This window comes from Plectropomus leopardus, chromosome 2 (genome assembly GCF_008729295.1).
Source record: "Plectropomus leopardus isolate mb chromosome 2, YSFRI_Pleo_2.0, whole genome shotgun sequence".
Lineage (NCBI taxonomy): Eukaryota > Metazoa > Chordata > Actinopteri > Perciformes > Serranidae > Plectropomus > Plectropomus leopardus.
This window is the reverse complement of record NC_056464.1, coordinates 22843443-22861697: the sequence shown is the minus strand read 5'-3', so window position 1 is coordinate 22861697 and position 18255 is coordinate 22843443. Positions and strand designations below refer to the sequence as shown.

Here is an 18255-nt window from a genome sequence, read left to right as displayed (position 1 = left end):
GTAACACTTACAGTCGAGAGATCTGTCTCTTAATTAAAATGTTACAGATTGTGTTTCGCTCGCCGTGCAGACCAAGCATACTGTGTATTGGAAATAACGCTCCCTATAGTGTGCCGTATTGATCAGAGGAGGAAAATAAAGGATGTTTCAGTGAGAAAATAGAATCTGTGTAATGTTGGTAAGAATGTGGTGACGACTACTGGAAGTAAACCCATAACGAGTACCTCATAGGGAGTGGGGGGGGGCTTTTGTTTGAAAAGCCAATTCCATACTAGGACACATGCTGGTCTGTACGATCCATCAAATACGTTGCCTTTGTTTGGATTTTACTTTTAAAGGAGGAGAGAGTATACATTAGCCAGAGTGTACATGCGGTTCTGTACATGCAAGCTCATTCTGAATAGAGGTGTATGAATAATTTATCTTGCCACAATCCAACTGGGAACGTCCTTGGTATTTACATTTTATCATCAAGGGCACTGGATGAGCCCTCACAGCAATCTAACACATGACACATCCTCAGTCTGCGTCGCTTTGCACAATCAAGAGCAACGGGAAATGTTTCCGTAGCGTGGATATATATTTATACTCAGAGAAAACAAAAGGTTGGTGAACATGCAACATGATGACTAAGGGTGGTGGATTATACAGTGGTCACCCGCTAGATGATGGCTCTGAGGGACACACGCATGGGGACTCACTTTACACAATGGCTCCGATGTTTACAGCAGACAATTTAGTTTCCTTCCAACAATTATGAGGGAAATTGAATCTCAGGAAATGTTCGTTTTCTTGTCCATTAGACCAAACAATAACACTATCCCCAAAGGTTTACAAAGACATCTGTCTTCAAAGGACAGTCCAGAAAATTAATATCAACTGGCTCTCAGGCTATGTCAGGACAAAGTAAATCAAATTGAGGCAATCACACGTCTCTTTCTCCTCTTCTTTTTTATTTGCTGTAACATGTAGGAAGATGAAAGTGCGCTTTAAACGCATTCTTGCCTTACAATAAAACACCGCCAACATCCTTTTTTGTGGTTAAATTAAAGATGGGTGTTTGTTAGGTATTGTGACTTAATGAAATTTCTCTCATCTGGCTTTGTGCTTACCGCCTTAGATTGGTATTCATTTAAAAGACATTAGATACATTTTAATCCTGCTGAAAGCTATTGTTGTAAAAGGGAGATTGCGCCTTTAAGTTCACAGTAATAAACTGTGATCCGAATAGAAACAAAAGGCTCGCCCCAACACCAAACAACAGCGAAAAAACACAAGGATTTAAAGCTGCTATCACTTCAAAATTAACAAACAGCAACATTAGACAACAATAAAACCCACACAGTTAATATTTTCTCTGCTGATTGACGTTTGTTTGCAGTAAAATGAGCATGTTTTTATTCCAAGCAGCTGAAAATGTTAATTTGTCTTTTGAAGGCTCCTATATCTTAACAAACATGTGATTTTTATGGCCACAGCATTACAGAATGGGCCTCTAAACTCACCTTTACAGTACAACAGGCTTGAGAGAAATAAGAAAAAATGTGCCCTCTATCCTCTCTCCTTCCTTCCATCTCCCCATGCCCCTTATTTTCTAAAAGTATCTGTTTGAGAGATAAATGACCACTCTGCTGCCGAGGATGACAGCCTACACAAAGATGATATTGAATTTATTTCAGAAATGTTGCAGAACTGACTGTTTGATGTATACTGCCAGACATGAATCATAAAAATTCTATTAAAAAACCCTTGAATGGCTGACACCAGAATATTATTTGTGATGATTAATTTGACTCAGTCATTACAATGGGAGTCAAGTTGGATCGTCTCAGACAAAATTGCTTTTCATTCCCCCGTTGAATTTCCCTGCTATTTTTCTTTTCTTTGTGCTCCGTGCACAACTCTGATCTGATTGGACTTACTGTGTTACCGAGACAGCACACAAATACACAGGCTGTTGGTCTTCTTTATTACTGATCGCTCAGCATCGGGGTTTTGTTACGAAATGAGACGTTCAACATTTGAAACAAAATTACACCTATTCTAACAGAATGACAGATCTGAATTTAAACAGTTTGCAAATGTATTTGTGGAATGGCTGGAAACTGAATTCGCTGATGGACAAGATATTAACATGTTAATGGTTCTTAAGTTTATATTGACATCAGCCTTTAATGTAAAGGCCACTTTACACAGATGCGTTTGAACAAATCAGCTCAAGGCTAAAGCAGTGGATGTTTGACCAATAAGAGGTCAGTGAATCCAAGAATAATTACATTTTGCATTTAAGTCCTCAGCAAGAAACTGAGAATTGTGGGGCGTCAGTAATCAATTTATCATATTTATCACTGTCTAACACTCTGTAAGTGATACAAGGTGTCCTGATGTATGACTACAATGAATAAGACACAAGTAAACACCACAACACAAAACTAGGGATGCTACAATTGTTTTTATCACCGATTAAGATGCAGATTCTTTTTCAAATTAATCAATTAGTTGTTAGTTTATAAAATGTCAAAAACTGTGAAAAATGCTCATCACAGAGCCCAAAGTGACCACTTTCTATTAGCTTCTTTTGTCCAACCAACAGTCCAAACCCTGAAGAGTTTTTACTTACTATCATAAATGAGAAAGGAAATCAGAAAACAAATTGAGCTTCACATCACATTGAGCTTGAAACAATAAATGTTTGACATTTTTGCATGAAAATTGATTAATCGATTATCAAAATTATCAAAACTTTCCACAGAACTGAGTCTCCTTTCCTTTATTGGAAAACCACAAAGTGTAACAGCAGCTGTAACAGGTATTCATGTTTTTGTTTGTTTTTGTCAGTTTAACTCTTGGCACAGGAAGGTCAGTCTCGACAGTAAAGGGTCACTGGCAATGTCGCAGAAAGCAGAAGTACTGTTACTATGGTTACGTGTACTTTAATCCAATATTTAACAGCAAGGAGTCTACATATACAAAATGCACATTGGTGAGGCAAGGAACATTTTCTTCCCTACATCCATTTTATAAATGACATTTAACTCAACTATTAGCAAGAAGCAACCGTAACATCTACTGCAGATATGGAAACTGTGACTTTAAAAATTAAAATAAAATTCTGTTTTGTTTTTTTTTTTACAATATTATCCGTGTTTAAAGAGCAGAGAATCTGCTTGCTGATAACCAACCATAACATTGGTCTGTATTGATGTTAGTTTTAATGAATTCAATTTTGTTTGAATGAAAATATATATTAATAAAATATACATCAATTTTCCACCAGTTTATTATCATGAATGATTCTAAATACTGTAGTACAATTAGGGTTGCGACTTACGATTATTTTTTTTATTATCAGTGAATCTGCCCATTATTTTCACGAGTAATCCAGTAATCGTTTTATCAATAAAATGAAAAAACTGTAAAACATGCCTTGTGTAACTTCTAAGATGAGTCCAAAACCAGTCCAAAAATCCAAAGATATTCAGTTTATATTCATATATGAAAAATTCTCACATATAAGAAGCATGAAACAGGCTAATTTTTTTGCTCATTCAATGATCAACAAAGTTGCCAATACATTTTCTGATAACTGACAAATGTATTAATTGCCTAATCACTGCTGCTGGATTACCATCAGCTGCCATAGCTGTGCAGAAGAGGCCAATTAGAGGTGTGAATTAGAGCTGTAGCAAATTTAGAGTGCTCTGTTGTTGCATTTCGGAGCAAAACTCTTCAAAAATTGATCAAGAATCTAGAAGTAAACTGACTTAAATTGGTGAATTAATTAATTATTTTTTTTGATTAGGTGTTTCTAATGACATGCACCTTGAGAGTTGTGGTTGACCTGACGTTTTATGTGCACAGGCTTGTTAACTTTGGCTCATTGATAATGTATAACACAGCTGCTCAACTTTTGTGATACTAATGATTCAAAGGGGACAGTTTTTTTTACACATCCAAGCCTTGGAAATGCTCCAGTTACCTAACATGGCCTATGCAGGAAATAAACAGGACTATTGGAACTCTTCGACCCTAAAATAACTCTGTGTATAACTCCATCTCTGTAAACTCAATGACTACATCTGCAACCCATATGGAATATCTATGGTTATCTGTACTTCTTCAAACCCGAGTTGTCTCACTTTTTTTCTTTTTGTGTCCCTCTTTCAGAGCTACACAGGTCAGAGTGGTGGCGGTGGGGGAGGAGGCGGAGGTGGCGGCTCAGGCAGTGGAAATGGAGCTGGGGACGAGGACTACGAGATCCCCCCCATCACTCCACCGAACCACCCCGAGCCTCCTCTTCTTCACCTGATGGAGCACGACTCTACAGGCTACCTCTGCCACTCGCTGCCACACAATGGGCTCATCAACCCATATTCCTACCCAGAGCTGCCCACACTCATGATGTCTAACATGCTGGCACAGGACAGCCACCTCGTCTCCAGCCAAATGCCCTCGGTGAGTAGCACTGCGTGGACTGAACTGCACCATGGGAGCTTTGTAACACCAGAGAGCTGACGTTTGAGGAGTCAGAAAGTCTTATCAGTAATCCTCACAAATGCGTAAGAATGCCTTCAGTGTTGCAGCAAAATTATCGGCAGAGGTGTCTTCCTCTCCAAAACAGATTTAAACCGGTAAAAACACTAAAAAACAAAGCAGATTCATGTTAAAGAAATCAGTGTTTTTCTGACACTCTTGTCACTACTAACTACAACCAGTGTTTGGTGTGTCCATTCATACTGTAGAAACATCATGGTGAAACATGAAGATCTCAATAAACGAGGACCCACTCCCTATGTATATAAACAGCCAATTCTAACTCCACCAAAACACAATTCTTATTTTCAGGTAATTATAAACTAAAGAAAAGATACTTATTATTTTATATTCCATTTATGAGAATATATGCCCAAAAATCCAACACCCTGGACCTTTAGTCAAAGTAAAAGATGTTTAATGGCTCAGAGGAAAGAGGGTTTGACTCAGGTGCATTTTGTTAACTCTGCTGGCTTATACCAAAACTTTAGGGACTCAAAGATGTTACTTTCTATGTTAATCTGAGACACCCAGAAGGACATGAGGGCGAACTCTTTCCCCCTCACAAGTACACACACTCAAGATCAGACACCATACACCAACACAGACACAACATTGCACTTTGAGGGGGGAAAACAGATGATGGAGCACACAAGAGATTGGACTTTTAAAATCATCTTCAAAGCTTTTTGGTTATTGCAAAACATCCAAAACATCCATTTTAAAAAGAAGCTCTCTAATATGAAACAGATTACAACCCTATAAGGTAAATGTAATTTCCAAGACATGAAGAAGGGACCTAAGTGGGGGGAACTGAACAATTGTTCAGTGGTTGCCGTGTCAGCTCTGATGCATGGAGAAGAGGATTGTGGGTAAATCCATCAGCATCATATCTACCTCGACAGCATGCATCGGTCAATCTGTCAAGCCTTCAAACATGAATACGCACTGATTACTCCCTCAGCTCCACACAGAACTGCTCCTCCACAAATTAGCATCTCCAGACTGTAATTGCATTCATGAGAACTGCAGGAAATAGAGCAGGTTTTTATCACAACACATGACATATATACAGTTCGGAAAGCTTATGCATGAAGCAAAAAGCAAAGGTTCTCCATTAACCAGCCTCTTATACATAGCGCTCTAAAGGGCAAGAAATTAGTAAATGACTGGAGTTAAAAGTAATGTTGTGTCTCTTTTTTGGCTCTTATTCAGTGACCAAAATGTTAATAGTCTAATAGATGCGCAATGAATAACATTTATGTTGAGGTTTTATTAAAGATGCATGAATTTGTCAGTCTAACATCAGCATCTGCCGATATCTGCTTTGTTGACTTGCATTGGCCTATCAGCAAATCAGATGACATTCAGCTGTGGCCAGTGTTTTTGTGTTGTGTAGCATCAGTTCTGCTCAGGCTTAAAAACATAGCTCGAGCTTATGTGAGTGCACATGCGCCAGCCGTGCATGCAGCCCGTTGCGATCGCTTTGCAATAACTACTTTGATGTGCAATAATCCAGTGCAATAACTACATCCATGTGTCATATTCTATATTCAAATGTTGGTAATCTGTTGTTTTATTTATCACATCAGTAGAAACAAGAACAAAATGTACATTTATATTAATACTTTAGTGTTTAGATATATTTATGTTATATTAGTACTTAAGTTTAAATTTTATTGATATATTCGACACTTTCCTACTTCTTTTAAGACTTTGAATGGGAGCATCTGTAACTAAAGGCAATTTCCCCTCGGGGATCAATAAAGTATTTCTGATTCTGATTCTGAGACTAACGGTGTCTCATCGTCCCAAGGACAAAGTGTGGGACCAACAGAGATCTACCCAGGGCCATCTTTGGAACAAAATGTTGTAGTAAATTCACTTTTACGTGTTATTGGACACGTAAAAATATTGTTTCCCTTATAATGCTACATTGAGAACAACAAATCCATGTTGAGATCTGCAGGAGGCTAGTTATGATTAGTTGTTTACAGCCAGTGTCCAGAACTAACAGCTAACTGAGGTTGCATTAAGTGACAATATGATCAAGCAGAAACCTGGGGTTTAAAACCAGGGTTAAAAAAAAATGAAGCCAATTCAGAAGGGCAAAAATCTGCAGTTCCTTAAATGTCCACTTGAGGCTGGCTCCAAAACAGACCAAATGCCCATAGATCCCTACTTTAAAATGCCCAAACTTGGATACCTTGGAAAAGAAAGTGCACATACAATACTAACAGATGCAACGTGTTCAGGGTTTGAAGTTCAATTTGTACCTTTACAACTTACTTGATATTGACTGAGAAATCAGAAAAAGCCAAAAATAGCTACACTCAACAGCTGTGCTTTTTAATCGGTTGTATACTGTTCATCATGTTGTACATATGTTTTACATTTTTTCCATTTGAGGCGTCTCCAGAAATGACAAATCAGCCATGTGTTTTTCTGTATGTTAATGAAAAGACAATCTTTTGTACACAGCATGCATTAAATACATATATGTGCATATCAAGGTCAGTATATCATAATGTTCATCATAAACAGATGAAATCAGAATAAACAACAGTGAGCATAAATACGGCTTGATAAAGATATGAAATATAAACATGCTATATATTATAGTATATAATGCTGGAATATTCCCTCGAGGTATTGGATTCATGTGTCATTTATCTTCATATTCGTTTCACATTTTGGTCGTGACCTTTACTGTGGAGACAGTGGTTGATTGGCCAGTCTTTTGCTCGGCAGTCAGGATATTTGTTACTGCTACAGAGGGCCACACTCGCTGGTTTTAATAGATTGGGTGTTTAGGTTGTGTGATAAAAATGCATGAGGTTTGAAAGGTTTGACATGACATACGATGGACATGAAATCAAAACACTTGAAGTGGAGACAAAGATTTTTTTTTTTTTTTTTACAAATTAGTTGTAGTTTCAGGGTCATTAAGAAGCAAAAAGCCTAAAGAAATCACAGCTTTCGATCAGATGATGAGTGATCTTTAAGAAATAGTTCTAACCTCCCAAACCTTGATATTTCTAACTGGCTCTGAGGGAAGCTCCGAGGAACACATGGGAGACCTTTTCAGGGCTCTGCTTCAACTTCACTGCAAAAAGCAGCATATAAAGCGAACTCAGAAAATTTCTGAGTCAAATAGGCTGCCTGGCGAAACTACCAAACCGTAGCAGAGGTTCATTTGTGCTGAGAACGGAGTGTCTATTAAATTGGTGCCTCACCTTGACACAGTCTGTTGAGCAGAGTAATTAAGCAAACTCTGCAGTTCAAACATGAGATTCTATCATAATGAATACCTCACTTGACATGGATAGATAAATAACGAGGGTTAATGCTAATTTTAGACAGTTTTGTGTGCTAAAATATATACGAGTGCCATATGTAGATAGAAAGGGATTTCACTGCTGCTGTTGATGGCGTCTTGTTTGTGTGTGTCTATGTGTTTCTGTGTCCTCACTATAAACAATATCTTTGCTGTTGAAATGGATCCACTACATCTGGAGGTCAGGCCTTATATTCAATCTTGAGCACATTGAAAAAAAAATCCATTAGGGTTCATCTTTCCTGCATCAGCCATTCTATTGTGGTGCTGCAGTGAGATCTGTTTTCATCAGGCAGATTCAATACGTGAGCTGGGCAATGAAAAGAGTGCAATAGAGTTGGATGAAGAGAGGAGGGGTGAGGATGGAGAGAGAGAGAGGGGGGCATTGTGGGGAGGAAAGCAAGAAGAAATTGCACAGAGGAAAGAGGTAACTCTTATTCAAAATGAGCATATACCTCCAGTTTTCTGTACCTCCTGGATTTCATTATTAGATATTTTAGAGATAATTCAGTTGAGTGAAATAAGGTTATTCTGTCGCAACAAAAGGCTGAGAGCTCCTGGTTTCTAAATGCGGCCCTACGTGATTCAAGTATGAGGACATTTGAAAAGTACTCCATTGCAGGTGCAACAATATAAACATAAAATAAATAGGGCGATTATATAACAAAAAGGATTTCGAGGAGAGCAGCATTACAGCAGCAGTTGATCAGAGTCAGGGAGCTGTTACACACAATAGACAGTGTGTGTTTTGTTTGTGGTGTTGCGGTGAACTGTGGGACTTAACAGTGTTTAGATTTAGATCTTGGGGTGGATACAACAGAGAATTGTGGGTGTGGATCCACCGGACCAATGACAACTATCAGGATTTTCACATGCAAAGTAAAGACTAGAGAATATTAAAGACTGGTGTAATTATATGTTTTCTTTCTGATGTCCCATAAAAACACCCAAACCAGCGTGTAAGTATGTATCTAACCCAAGCCCATTTCTTCCTTTTTAAGTCATAGATATACAAACCAGTCACAATTATACGTCTATATATTTATATAAATGTCAGTGTAGCGTCAAGTCTGCCCTCAGTCCAACATGTGAGGACGAAGTCAAGTCCATTTTTAGCTGTTGTTGTTTTGATGTTACCTGCAGATTTTCTAGATATAAAGTTTCCTTTTCCATAACTGACAATCTGTTAATCAGACTATCTGAGGTCCGAGTCCAAGACACTGGTGTGGTTGGTTTAGTCACTGGTTTAGCTAGGCTAGCCAGGCTAAGCTTGCAGGCTCACTGTTTGTCACTCGTTGAAGTCTGTGATTTTAAATCGCTAAAATCCAGGTGTTGGTCAAAGACAAAATATTTGCAGAGAGAGATAATCAGAGGACTGAAACGAAAACTCCAAAATCTGCTGTTTTTAGACAAAGACTGTCAAACAGCAAAGAGACACACAAAGCACAGACAGCTGACACAGCTGTCTGTTTTGCCGAAACTGGCACAGTGAGGATTATTAGATAGAGATAGCAGTGTTATTTTTGACTGCCTCTTTGAGTTTCAGCAGTTAGTAGTTGGCTTGGAGGTGGTCTGTACCCGCCATTAATTACGAGCATGTTACCAGGTATTACACATTGCATCTTGAAGTCATTTTTTTATGTTAAAGTGCCAAAAAGTCACTGGTTACAACTTTTTAATTAGAATTTTTGGTTGTTTTAAGTCCGCTATACTATTAAATTAATTAACATTGGGCTCTACATAATTGTTGAACAAAACAAGCAATTTTAAAATATCAACATGTGTTTTTCGGGGGAAATTGTAGTTTTGCCATTTTTCAGTTTTCTGACATTTTACAAAGCAAACCATTTATCAACTACATGTCAAAATGATCAGCAGGTTTAATGAAAATAATTGTTAGCTGCAGACCCACTAATTATTGGAATCAGTTCATTGCTGGATTTGGTTCATGGGATTTCTTTAAAAATCGACTGACTATTGCCTAATCCTTTACAGATAGTTGAAATTATCAACAGAACAGAGTCGATGGAAGCTAACTTCCCCATCTGACAAGGTGGTGACTTTTTAGTCTTTTTTCTCCTCTGCTGACCCTCAAAATCCTGAAAGACATAATTGACTGTACTCTCCTAATTTTGTAAAGAGACCATTTTCAATTCATGAGGTATTTTTCGCTGATGCTTATTGTGTTGCGGTCTGAAGCCCCTCCTGGCCAAACCTGATATCTTTCAGAGAGCTCTTTTCTCTGATGCTCTGATGCACTTGGCAGGGCCTCGCTCTCTCTTTTTCTCTCTCTCTTTCTCTCTATCTCTCTCTCTCTCTTCCAAAACACATTAGACATTTAATAGCCATGCTCAGGTTGCATTGATCTTATCAATACAACCCAGAAAGATACACATCTCTGCTGCTGGTGAATAATTTCTGGACACACAACAAGTGAAGTGGCCTTGTTGTTGTTTCTGTTGCGTTTTACACCAAAACTTCCCTAAAGGGTTTTATTATTGGCTGGACAGATATATGAGCTTCACACCTGCGCTGCTGTGACAATCTATTTGAACAGAAAAGGCTCCATATTCAATTATGGTACATTTAAAATGCTCCTCAAATTCACATGACCCGTGCCTGCGACTGGAATAAATTATCTTTGATTAAGTTTTTTTTTTTCATCTTCCTCAATGATGCATGCAATATTAGCCATCATCAAACTGGCTCGAGTGTGATGTTTTGAATATGTAACAGATGATGAATGTATAATCAACCAGAGGATGTTATGTGCTATGTATTAGATGAAAAAGCTATGTGCAGCTCCGTCAAACTCCCAGGTATTATCTCATTTGTTATTTTGCAGAATACAAGACGTGAATGGGGGTCAGTTCATTTGTAATGAGTGTGGTCCGCCGGCTGTATTCATATTCAAATTCATACTCTTAATTTCTTTTGTTAGCAACATTTAAATGTGGGAATTTTCCTCACCAGCTCTTTATCTCCAGTTGTCGGGGTTAATTATCAAGTGTTAATCCTACCCCTTATTGTCATGTTAAGTTGTTTTCTTTTCCTTTTCTTTATTTTTTACTCACAAGGCATTAAGTGCTCCTGGCAGGTGCTCGCTCTCCGAGCCGGCGTGAATGAAATATGAGCTGCAATGTCAACTGAACTTGTCACAGACAAGCTGGGATGAATTAATGATAAGAGAGCAGAGGTGTGTTTTAATGTGTTCTCCCTCTGATGGAGGGTCTCGGCGAGCGTATTATCGCATACTGTACACCTGCTGGTTTTTGTATAAACATGGAACAGAGAAAAAGGTGGATTAGAGATAAGGTGATGCATTCATAGAGAAAATCTCCTAATTCTCAGTCTGAAAAAATGAATAGGACTGTACGTCACCTCGACTGTTATCGAGTGACTTTTCAGAAATGTTGTAATTAAACGTGTTTAGACTTTTCCACTTTAAATTTGTCTTACCTTTAAAGACTTGCTGCTCTTTGAGGCTTTGCCTTATATTCTACACTTTTCATTCAGATGAAGAAAACCTATTCCTCCTTTGAAAGACCTTCATTTCCAGTCATTTTTTAAAGGGATTAGAGGCGTCTGCGGAAAATGATGGAATGTCTGTCGCTTTTCACCACAGTTCAACAAGCCCACTGATAGAACGGGACTTGTATTAGTTATTCCAATGTTGATTCAAGCATAGATGATTCTGAATGATCAATGCCTCCAGCGGAACAAAAATATCACTTGCTCGTTTGATGGCCTCTTGAAAATTTGCAGAAAAAAATATAGGGCTGTTCTTTAACCACACACACATACACACACACACACACACACTTTTTTTGTGATTATTTATTCTCAAATTGTCCCTTAGGCTAATGTTCCATTTGGCATTTCACACCTCCCTTTCCCATAAATGAACCATCACAGCCATAAATCACTGGACAAACAGAGACTTGTGCAAACCCTGAAAGGTTCAGAGATTTATGTAACACATTCATGTTTTCCACTTCCTCATTTTAGTACTCCACTGGTAAAGCCTAGCTAATAAAAGGTCCTATTAATATTTCCTGTTGCTTAGCAACGGCAGGCAGCAAGTAATAGCATTCTGTGGAAAAATAGATGACCGATAAGGAAAAATTCAATTCTTTTCTCATCTCCTGGGAGAAAGTGCCTTATTTCTCTGGCAATGTGATATGAAACTGTAGTTGTATATTAAGAAATATCTTAAAAGAAATATAGGTTATTTTCCAATTTCATCATTTTGGGGGGATTTTTATTGCAGGCTAGAACGGCAGCTCATCTGTTTTCTCCACCCTGATAAAGTCAATTAACCTATCGGATTAAGCTAATCACAGGATAAGGTGCCGACTTAATTTCTTTCTTTTTAATCAGAAATTCTAAAGAGATGGTGTTAAATAACATACAAGCCGAACTTTGAAAGGATCAGCTCTGTGAAACAAATTGCATTTCATTTATATTGCAGGTATAATTTAAACTTGTTTTGCACAAACACAGGCCGGCATCTACGGTATATGGATGCAAAATCTCTTCTAATAACGCCGCTTATCAGTGTGATCCCAGGTAATGGAAGAGGATCTCCACAGTGACAATTTTCAATTTAGATAATTCATCACATCGTATTTCAAAAACAACTGAGTAAAAGATGTGTTATCGCACACATGTTGTTGTCAGTGGTCTCCTTCATGCCATAGATGTGATCAACAGCGGCATTCAAGCAGAGAACAGAAGCTAAAGAAACAAAGGCAGATTCAGCCGCAGCAGATAGCCAGTGTTATGAAGCAGATACATAGATAAGGGATTTCATATTACACTTAGCCACGGGCCCCTGCGGAGATTTATCATGCCATGAAATCGTGTCCATATTGCACTGTGCCCTATCTCAACCATCCATCAGCTCATTCTGCTTTCACCACCAGGAATATTCTGCCCTGGTGGCGGAGAGCCGTCCCATGTCATCTCACTCAGGGACGTCTCCCCTGCTGTGCCACCAGCCACCAGTTCAACACAACACTGCCACTCTGTCTGCTAATGTGCACGAGAGCCGCGGTGATTAAAACACTTTGTGTATTCATGTAACACAGTCCGCACAGTGTGTTGAGTTACTGTAATCCAGCACCAAGAGGCACAAGCTACAGAATTCACAGGCATTCATCCTCAATCGTGGAAAGCAGGAGAAAATAATTTGAGAAATGTTGAGATGATTGTCACAGTTTATATTTGATATCAGAATATCACCAAAGACATAAAGTGTCAGAATATCTCTGCTGTATAAACATTTTTAGGTATCTATAGGATTTAATAAAAAAAAAAAAAAATCCAGTCGAATCGTGATCTTAAAATCAAAACACTAATCGAATAGTGGATTTAAAGATTCATAAACCCTCTTAGTATAATGAAATTAAAATGTATTTATATTTAGGAACTTCTGACAGTAGATTAATCCACTATAAATCGATATAAAGGGGGAAAAATACTATGATATTCAGTGGAACCACTAGAATCTTAAAAAATGCCATGATACAAATTTTAGGTCACACCACCTCGCACTAACTTAACATTAGCATTGTTTTCTATTTAAAATTCGTGCCTGTTTTCATTATCAAGACACAGGTGAACAATAAAAAAATAATACTGTGATTTACAAGCAGATTTTTTTGATTATTATTAAAGTCTGAGTATTTAGTTAGTTCATTGTTTTAGTTTTAGTGAATGACTTTTAAGGAGTCAGAAGTGAGTATATTTGGATGAGAGGCTGGAGCTGTAAAGGAGCTGACTCACAGACCGTAGCGATGCCTCGCTCACACAAATATGCCCTGTCCTTAATTACGCACAACCGTGGGCCTCAATCTTTGAAAACGGGTGAGTTATATAAAAAAATAAAATAAAATTCTCCCCCCTACAGTTGTCATGAATATTGAAATTAGCTGTAGAGACCCAAATCATTTCTTGTACCAGGCTGTAAACATGTTTATTTTGGCAAACTTGGGCATTTTAACATGGGGGTCTGTGGGGATTTACTCTGTTTTTCGAGCCAGCCTCAAGTGGCCAGTCAAAGAACTGCAGGTTTTGGCACTTTTGCCTTGGCTTCATTTTTCAGCCTCGGAGATTGCCACTTAAACAAAACACAAAAACAGTCACAACTTTACAAACACAATACAAACAAAAAAATAAAAACATACACCAACAGGGAAAAAATGGGCTGTAGTCAATTCCAGTCTTACTAATTAGGTAGAACCAAGTCCAGTCCAGAGGGGTCCACCGTATCCTAGACTAGTTGCCATATCTTAATAAATCCAATAATATTATGATGAAGGGTGCAGCGGGTTTCAGCGTATACTTAGTACCAGTCATCCAGTGTGGGGAAATATTTTTTGTATTAATTTTAGTTATCAAAAGGGACTCTTAAGGGAAGAAAATCGGTTGCTTATTTGTGTTTTCTTTCAATTTTCTTTTACAAAAATTATTTTTCTGAGCCGTCTATGTAGCAAAACATTCTTTTTTTACTTGAGTAAATGGAGTTTCCATTCCTGTGTTTGCCACAGGAAACAAGATGTGGATGTACAGGGACATTACATCCATGAAAACCTGTATCAAGTGTCCTTTTAAACAAATCTTTTTTTTGTTGGTGAAAATCATTAAAAACAAAAACATTAAGCCTCTTATAAATTGTACCTCAAGGTGTGATTGCATGTACCATAATAGAAACAAGTTCATTTGTTTGGCAGTCCGCTATCTGTTGCATTTGTTATAGTTCAAAGCTAGAGAATAAGGTGAAGATTGCTTCTGTCACAAATGTGTGAAATTTCTCTAAGCGGATTTTACACGTATGAAAATCCCCTCGCCATGACCTGCACTGTGCAGCACATACAGTACAGAACTGTATGCACCTTATACTTTTCATTTGTGATCTTTCTTGTTTTTGTGTTCATTATTTCTGCATCTACGTTCGTTTTTTTGTTGTTGTTGTTGTGTGAGTGCGGGCATGCCCACACACACACACACACACACACCAACGCACACACACACACACACACGCACACACACACACACACACACAAAGTGTGTTTGACACGGCAGTGAGGAGTCTCATTAGTGGGAGCAGAGGAGCCTTGCCTTCTGCTGTCAAGAGTGTGTGTCCCTACCGCTCCTCACAGCCGTCTCCTACATGTCATGTCAGGCAAGGCTCTGATTCTCTGACGCCGTGCTTTGTGAGGTGAGCTCAGAGACACGCCCGGGCTGAGAGGGAGCGAGACAGGGGGAAAAGAGACAGTGAGAGAGAATAAAAAAGACTGAAGAACAGAGAGGGAGAACTGGGGGGTTGGAAGAGAGAGGAAGAGAGGGAGAGAAATAAAAGCAAAGGAGGTTCTGACATTAGCAGTAATGAGGAACATGGAGGATGGTGCCGAGGGGGACATCATGACATTACTATCTGCAAATCAACCACTGCCTTGTTGCTGCCACAGATTCACTCTGAAAGGCGTTCAGGGTGGCACAGTACTTTTCAAACCGAAAGTCAATCACAACCAGGGACGTCAGCCTCTTTGTACAAACGCTTCCAGCTATACTCTTAGATTTAATCATTAATAATAATAACAACATAAGCAGTATTAAAGGCCCCATGTTTTAAAAAGTCAGATTTTAATGAAGTTGCGATGTCACAACTAAACTTTCCAAAGCTGGTATCTCCTGCCTCCGTGCCATTACAGTCATTCTGTAACGTCAGGACATTTATCGAAAACTACTGTAAACCCACTTGTTCACAAACGCTTACAGCCTCTAGTTCACTCATCTCCAACAATCATTAGTATTATTATTACTGTTCTTGTTTTTCTCTTTATTATTCATTTTATTTATTTATTCATTCATTCATTCATTCATTCATATATTTATATTGTCTTACTTTTAAAATGGCCTTGGGTACCTTGAAAGTTGCTATATAAATACAAGTTACTAATATAATAATAATAATAATAATAATTATTATTATTATTATTCCCCGGATGCAATGACAGTACAGAAATGCCGATAGAACAGTTTTGGAAGACCAATCGGAGCAGACTGGGCTTTTTTTTTAGGAGGGTACTGAAAGAGAGAGGCGCTAAAATTGTGTTTCAGAGAGCGGGTCAATACAGGTATATTCAGGCAGATTGTATAAAACAAATAATGTGTTTTCTGAACATTGAAGCATGTAAACAAGTTCTGGTACAAACCAAAAATACAAATATAAACCTGAAAATGAGCATAACATAGGACCTTTAAGTTCTTCTCACTCACAGGAAATTAAAACACCAGCACAAAGGCTGGTAAAGCTGCATAAAACTTGACCATTTTTTCATTTACTTTTGTTATAACTTCTGTCTTTTTATTTTTATTTTTCTCTGTATCTGTATGGCACAGCTTAAAAGTCATTCAGGTATTTTATGAAAATATCAAAAGTGCTGGCACCCACTCTACTTGGCTTTGAGAGATGTAGTGGCAAAGTCCATTTCAGCAGCGTGGTTACTTAAGACAGTCATGGAAATTGCTTTTTCTCTCTTTTCAAGTTTGTGTTAAAAACTCGTAATTATTTCCTTACGCTTGCTGGTTTGTGAGCTATTGCAGTTTTTCTGCCAGATTAATTACTTGATCACAGTTCAGCGCAGGAGGTGCAAGAGCAACTATTTCACATTTTTCCTTTTGACTAGCGCGTAATTGGAATGATTGAAAGTGACCTTATAGTGTCTTGTTTTGGCAACATGGATCGACTGCCAAGCTGTTAAATAAAATGAGGTTTTAATGGTGTGTTGGTAGATGCAGTTGGCTGCTAGTACACCTGGATCATGGCATCGTATTACAGCTGAATCAAAGTCTCCTTGTCTCACTGAATGATATTTTATAAGTCGTCTTGGCTTAGTTTTTAAAATGCATCCAATTAAGCTTCGACAAATTCTTAAAACGCTTATGTTTCTGCTTCCTCTTGAACATCCCAGCATCTGCTGCCCATCATATCTCCTTACTAAGCATCTGTCTGATGTCACAAGAAGGCAGAAGCAACGTTTTGCCTTTGCTTTCATACTTAAGTAGCGTATGATTCATAAATCCACTCTCTTATTAATTCTCCTCAGCTTGTGTAAATGACCCTCCTGGGTATATATAAGCTTGATAAACCGAAGACATGGATGAAGGGAGAGAGAAGAAGAGAGAGAGAGAGTGAGGAGTGGGGTAAAGAGGGAGGGGTGGAGGCTCCAAGGCTCTTTGAGGAACAGAGTTGTTAGTGCTTTGCCCTCGGGGTGAATGAGAAGTAGCTTTGAGGGCTGTGAGGCCCAGGGTTGGCTCCCCACCTAAAGGCGTGTTTACCACCGTGTTGCGCGGCGGCTGTGCTTTTGAAGGATCAGTCTTGAACGCGCCTCTAATTAAAGCTGTCATGGCTGGGTGCCTGCAGGGATAATGTTCTATTATTATAGTCATTTGTTTCAATTAAACGCTGGGTGATTTTACAATAGCAGCCGTGAACCTGTGTGAGTGAGCCATCACTCTAAACAAGATGGCTCCAGTCAGGCAGGGAGTGAGGGGAGGGAAGTCTCAGGACTCTCAGACGCATTGATCACCACGTGTTAAAGCAGGGATTCAAAGTCTGACGGCGCTCATTAAAGAAGGTCAGCAGGTTAAGTTTCTTAGATATAATAAAAACTGACATTGTGCAACGTCATTAGCAATCACATTTCACCTTTTATTTTCACTATGGGGGATTTTCTGATAACTGTCACGATCGCCAGCTAAAGTGAAACTAAAAGCCAGCCCCAGATTCACTTTTGTGAATCCTCACTGTATTTGCTTTGTTTTAGGAGCTGTTACTTGGATGTATGCTACTTACAGTCTGGCAGCTAGATGCTACCTTTTAATGAAGCCCTGACCTCACCTGAACACTGTGAGGGTACACACCCATAAACACCCCGAATGCAGAAAAAATGACGAAAATAAGATAAATACAGGCAGAAGAGGGCAGTATCTCTGCAAAAAATGATGACACCGCCACACACTTCTAGTGGGTCATAAGTGATAATTGAAAGGGATTACTTCTTGTTTTTTAGGAACATCCAGCATAGTATATCACTGAAGTGAGTGGACTAAAAGTGAATTGAGTATGCAGTTCATTTTTAACATTTTGTATTTTCAACAGTAATACAATAATGGAATATAAAGGCCTACAACTGAAACAAGATATAATCACAACCACAAAACAAAAACAACAAAAATGATTAAATAAGTCAGCAATAGCAGTAGTCACAGCCAGTTGAGCTTATAAAATGCAGTTTACTGCCAATATTATTACTCCTCAGTGGTAAAGAAGTATTCAGATCGTTCACTTAAGTAAAAGTAATAATACCAAAGTTACA

The 18255-nt window shown here is 38.4% G+C and overlaps 1 protein-coding gene across 4 annotated transcripts in view; it reads left to right on the top strand.

Annotated features, from left to right (window-relative positions):
• tox2 (TOX high mobility group box family member 2) overlaps positions 1-18255 on the top strand; it is a 143852-nt gene that overhangs the window by 101680 nt on the left and 23917 nt on the right. For all 4 annotated transcript variants that reach the window (XM_042505458.1, XM_042505442.1, XM_042505450.1 and 1 more), the window contains exon 4: positions 4168-4455. In XM_042505458.1, the coding sequence (XP_042361392.1) occupies positions 4168-4455 (288 nt within the window). The remainder of the gene's footprint in view (positions 1-4167; positions 4456-18255) is intronic.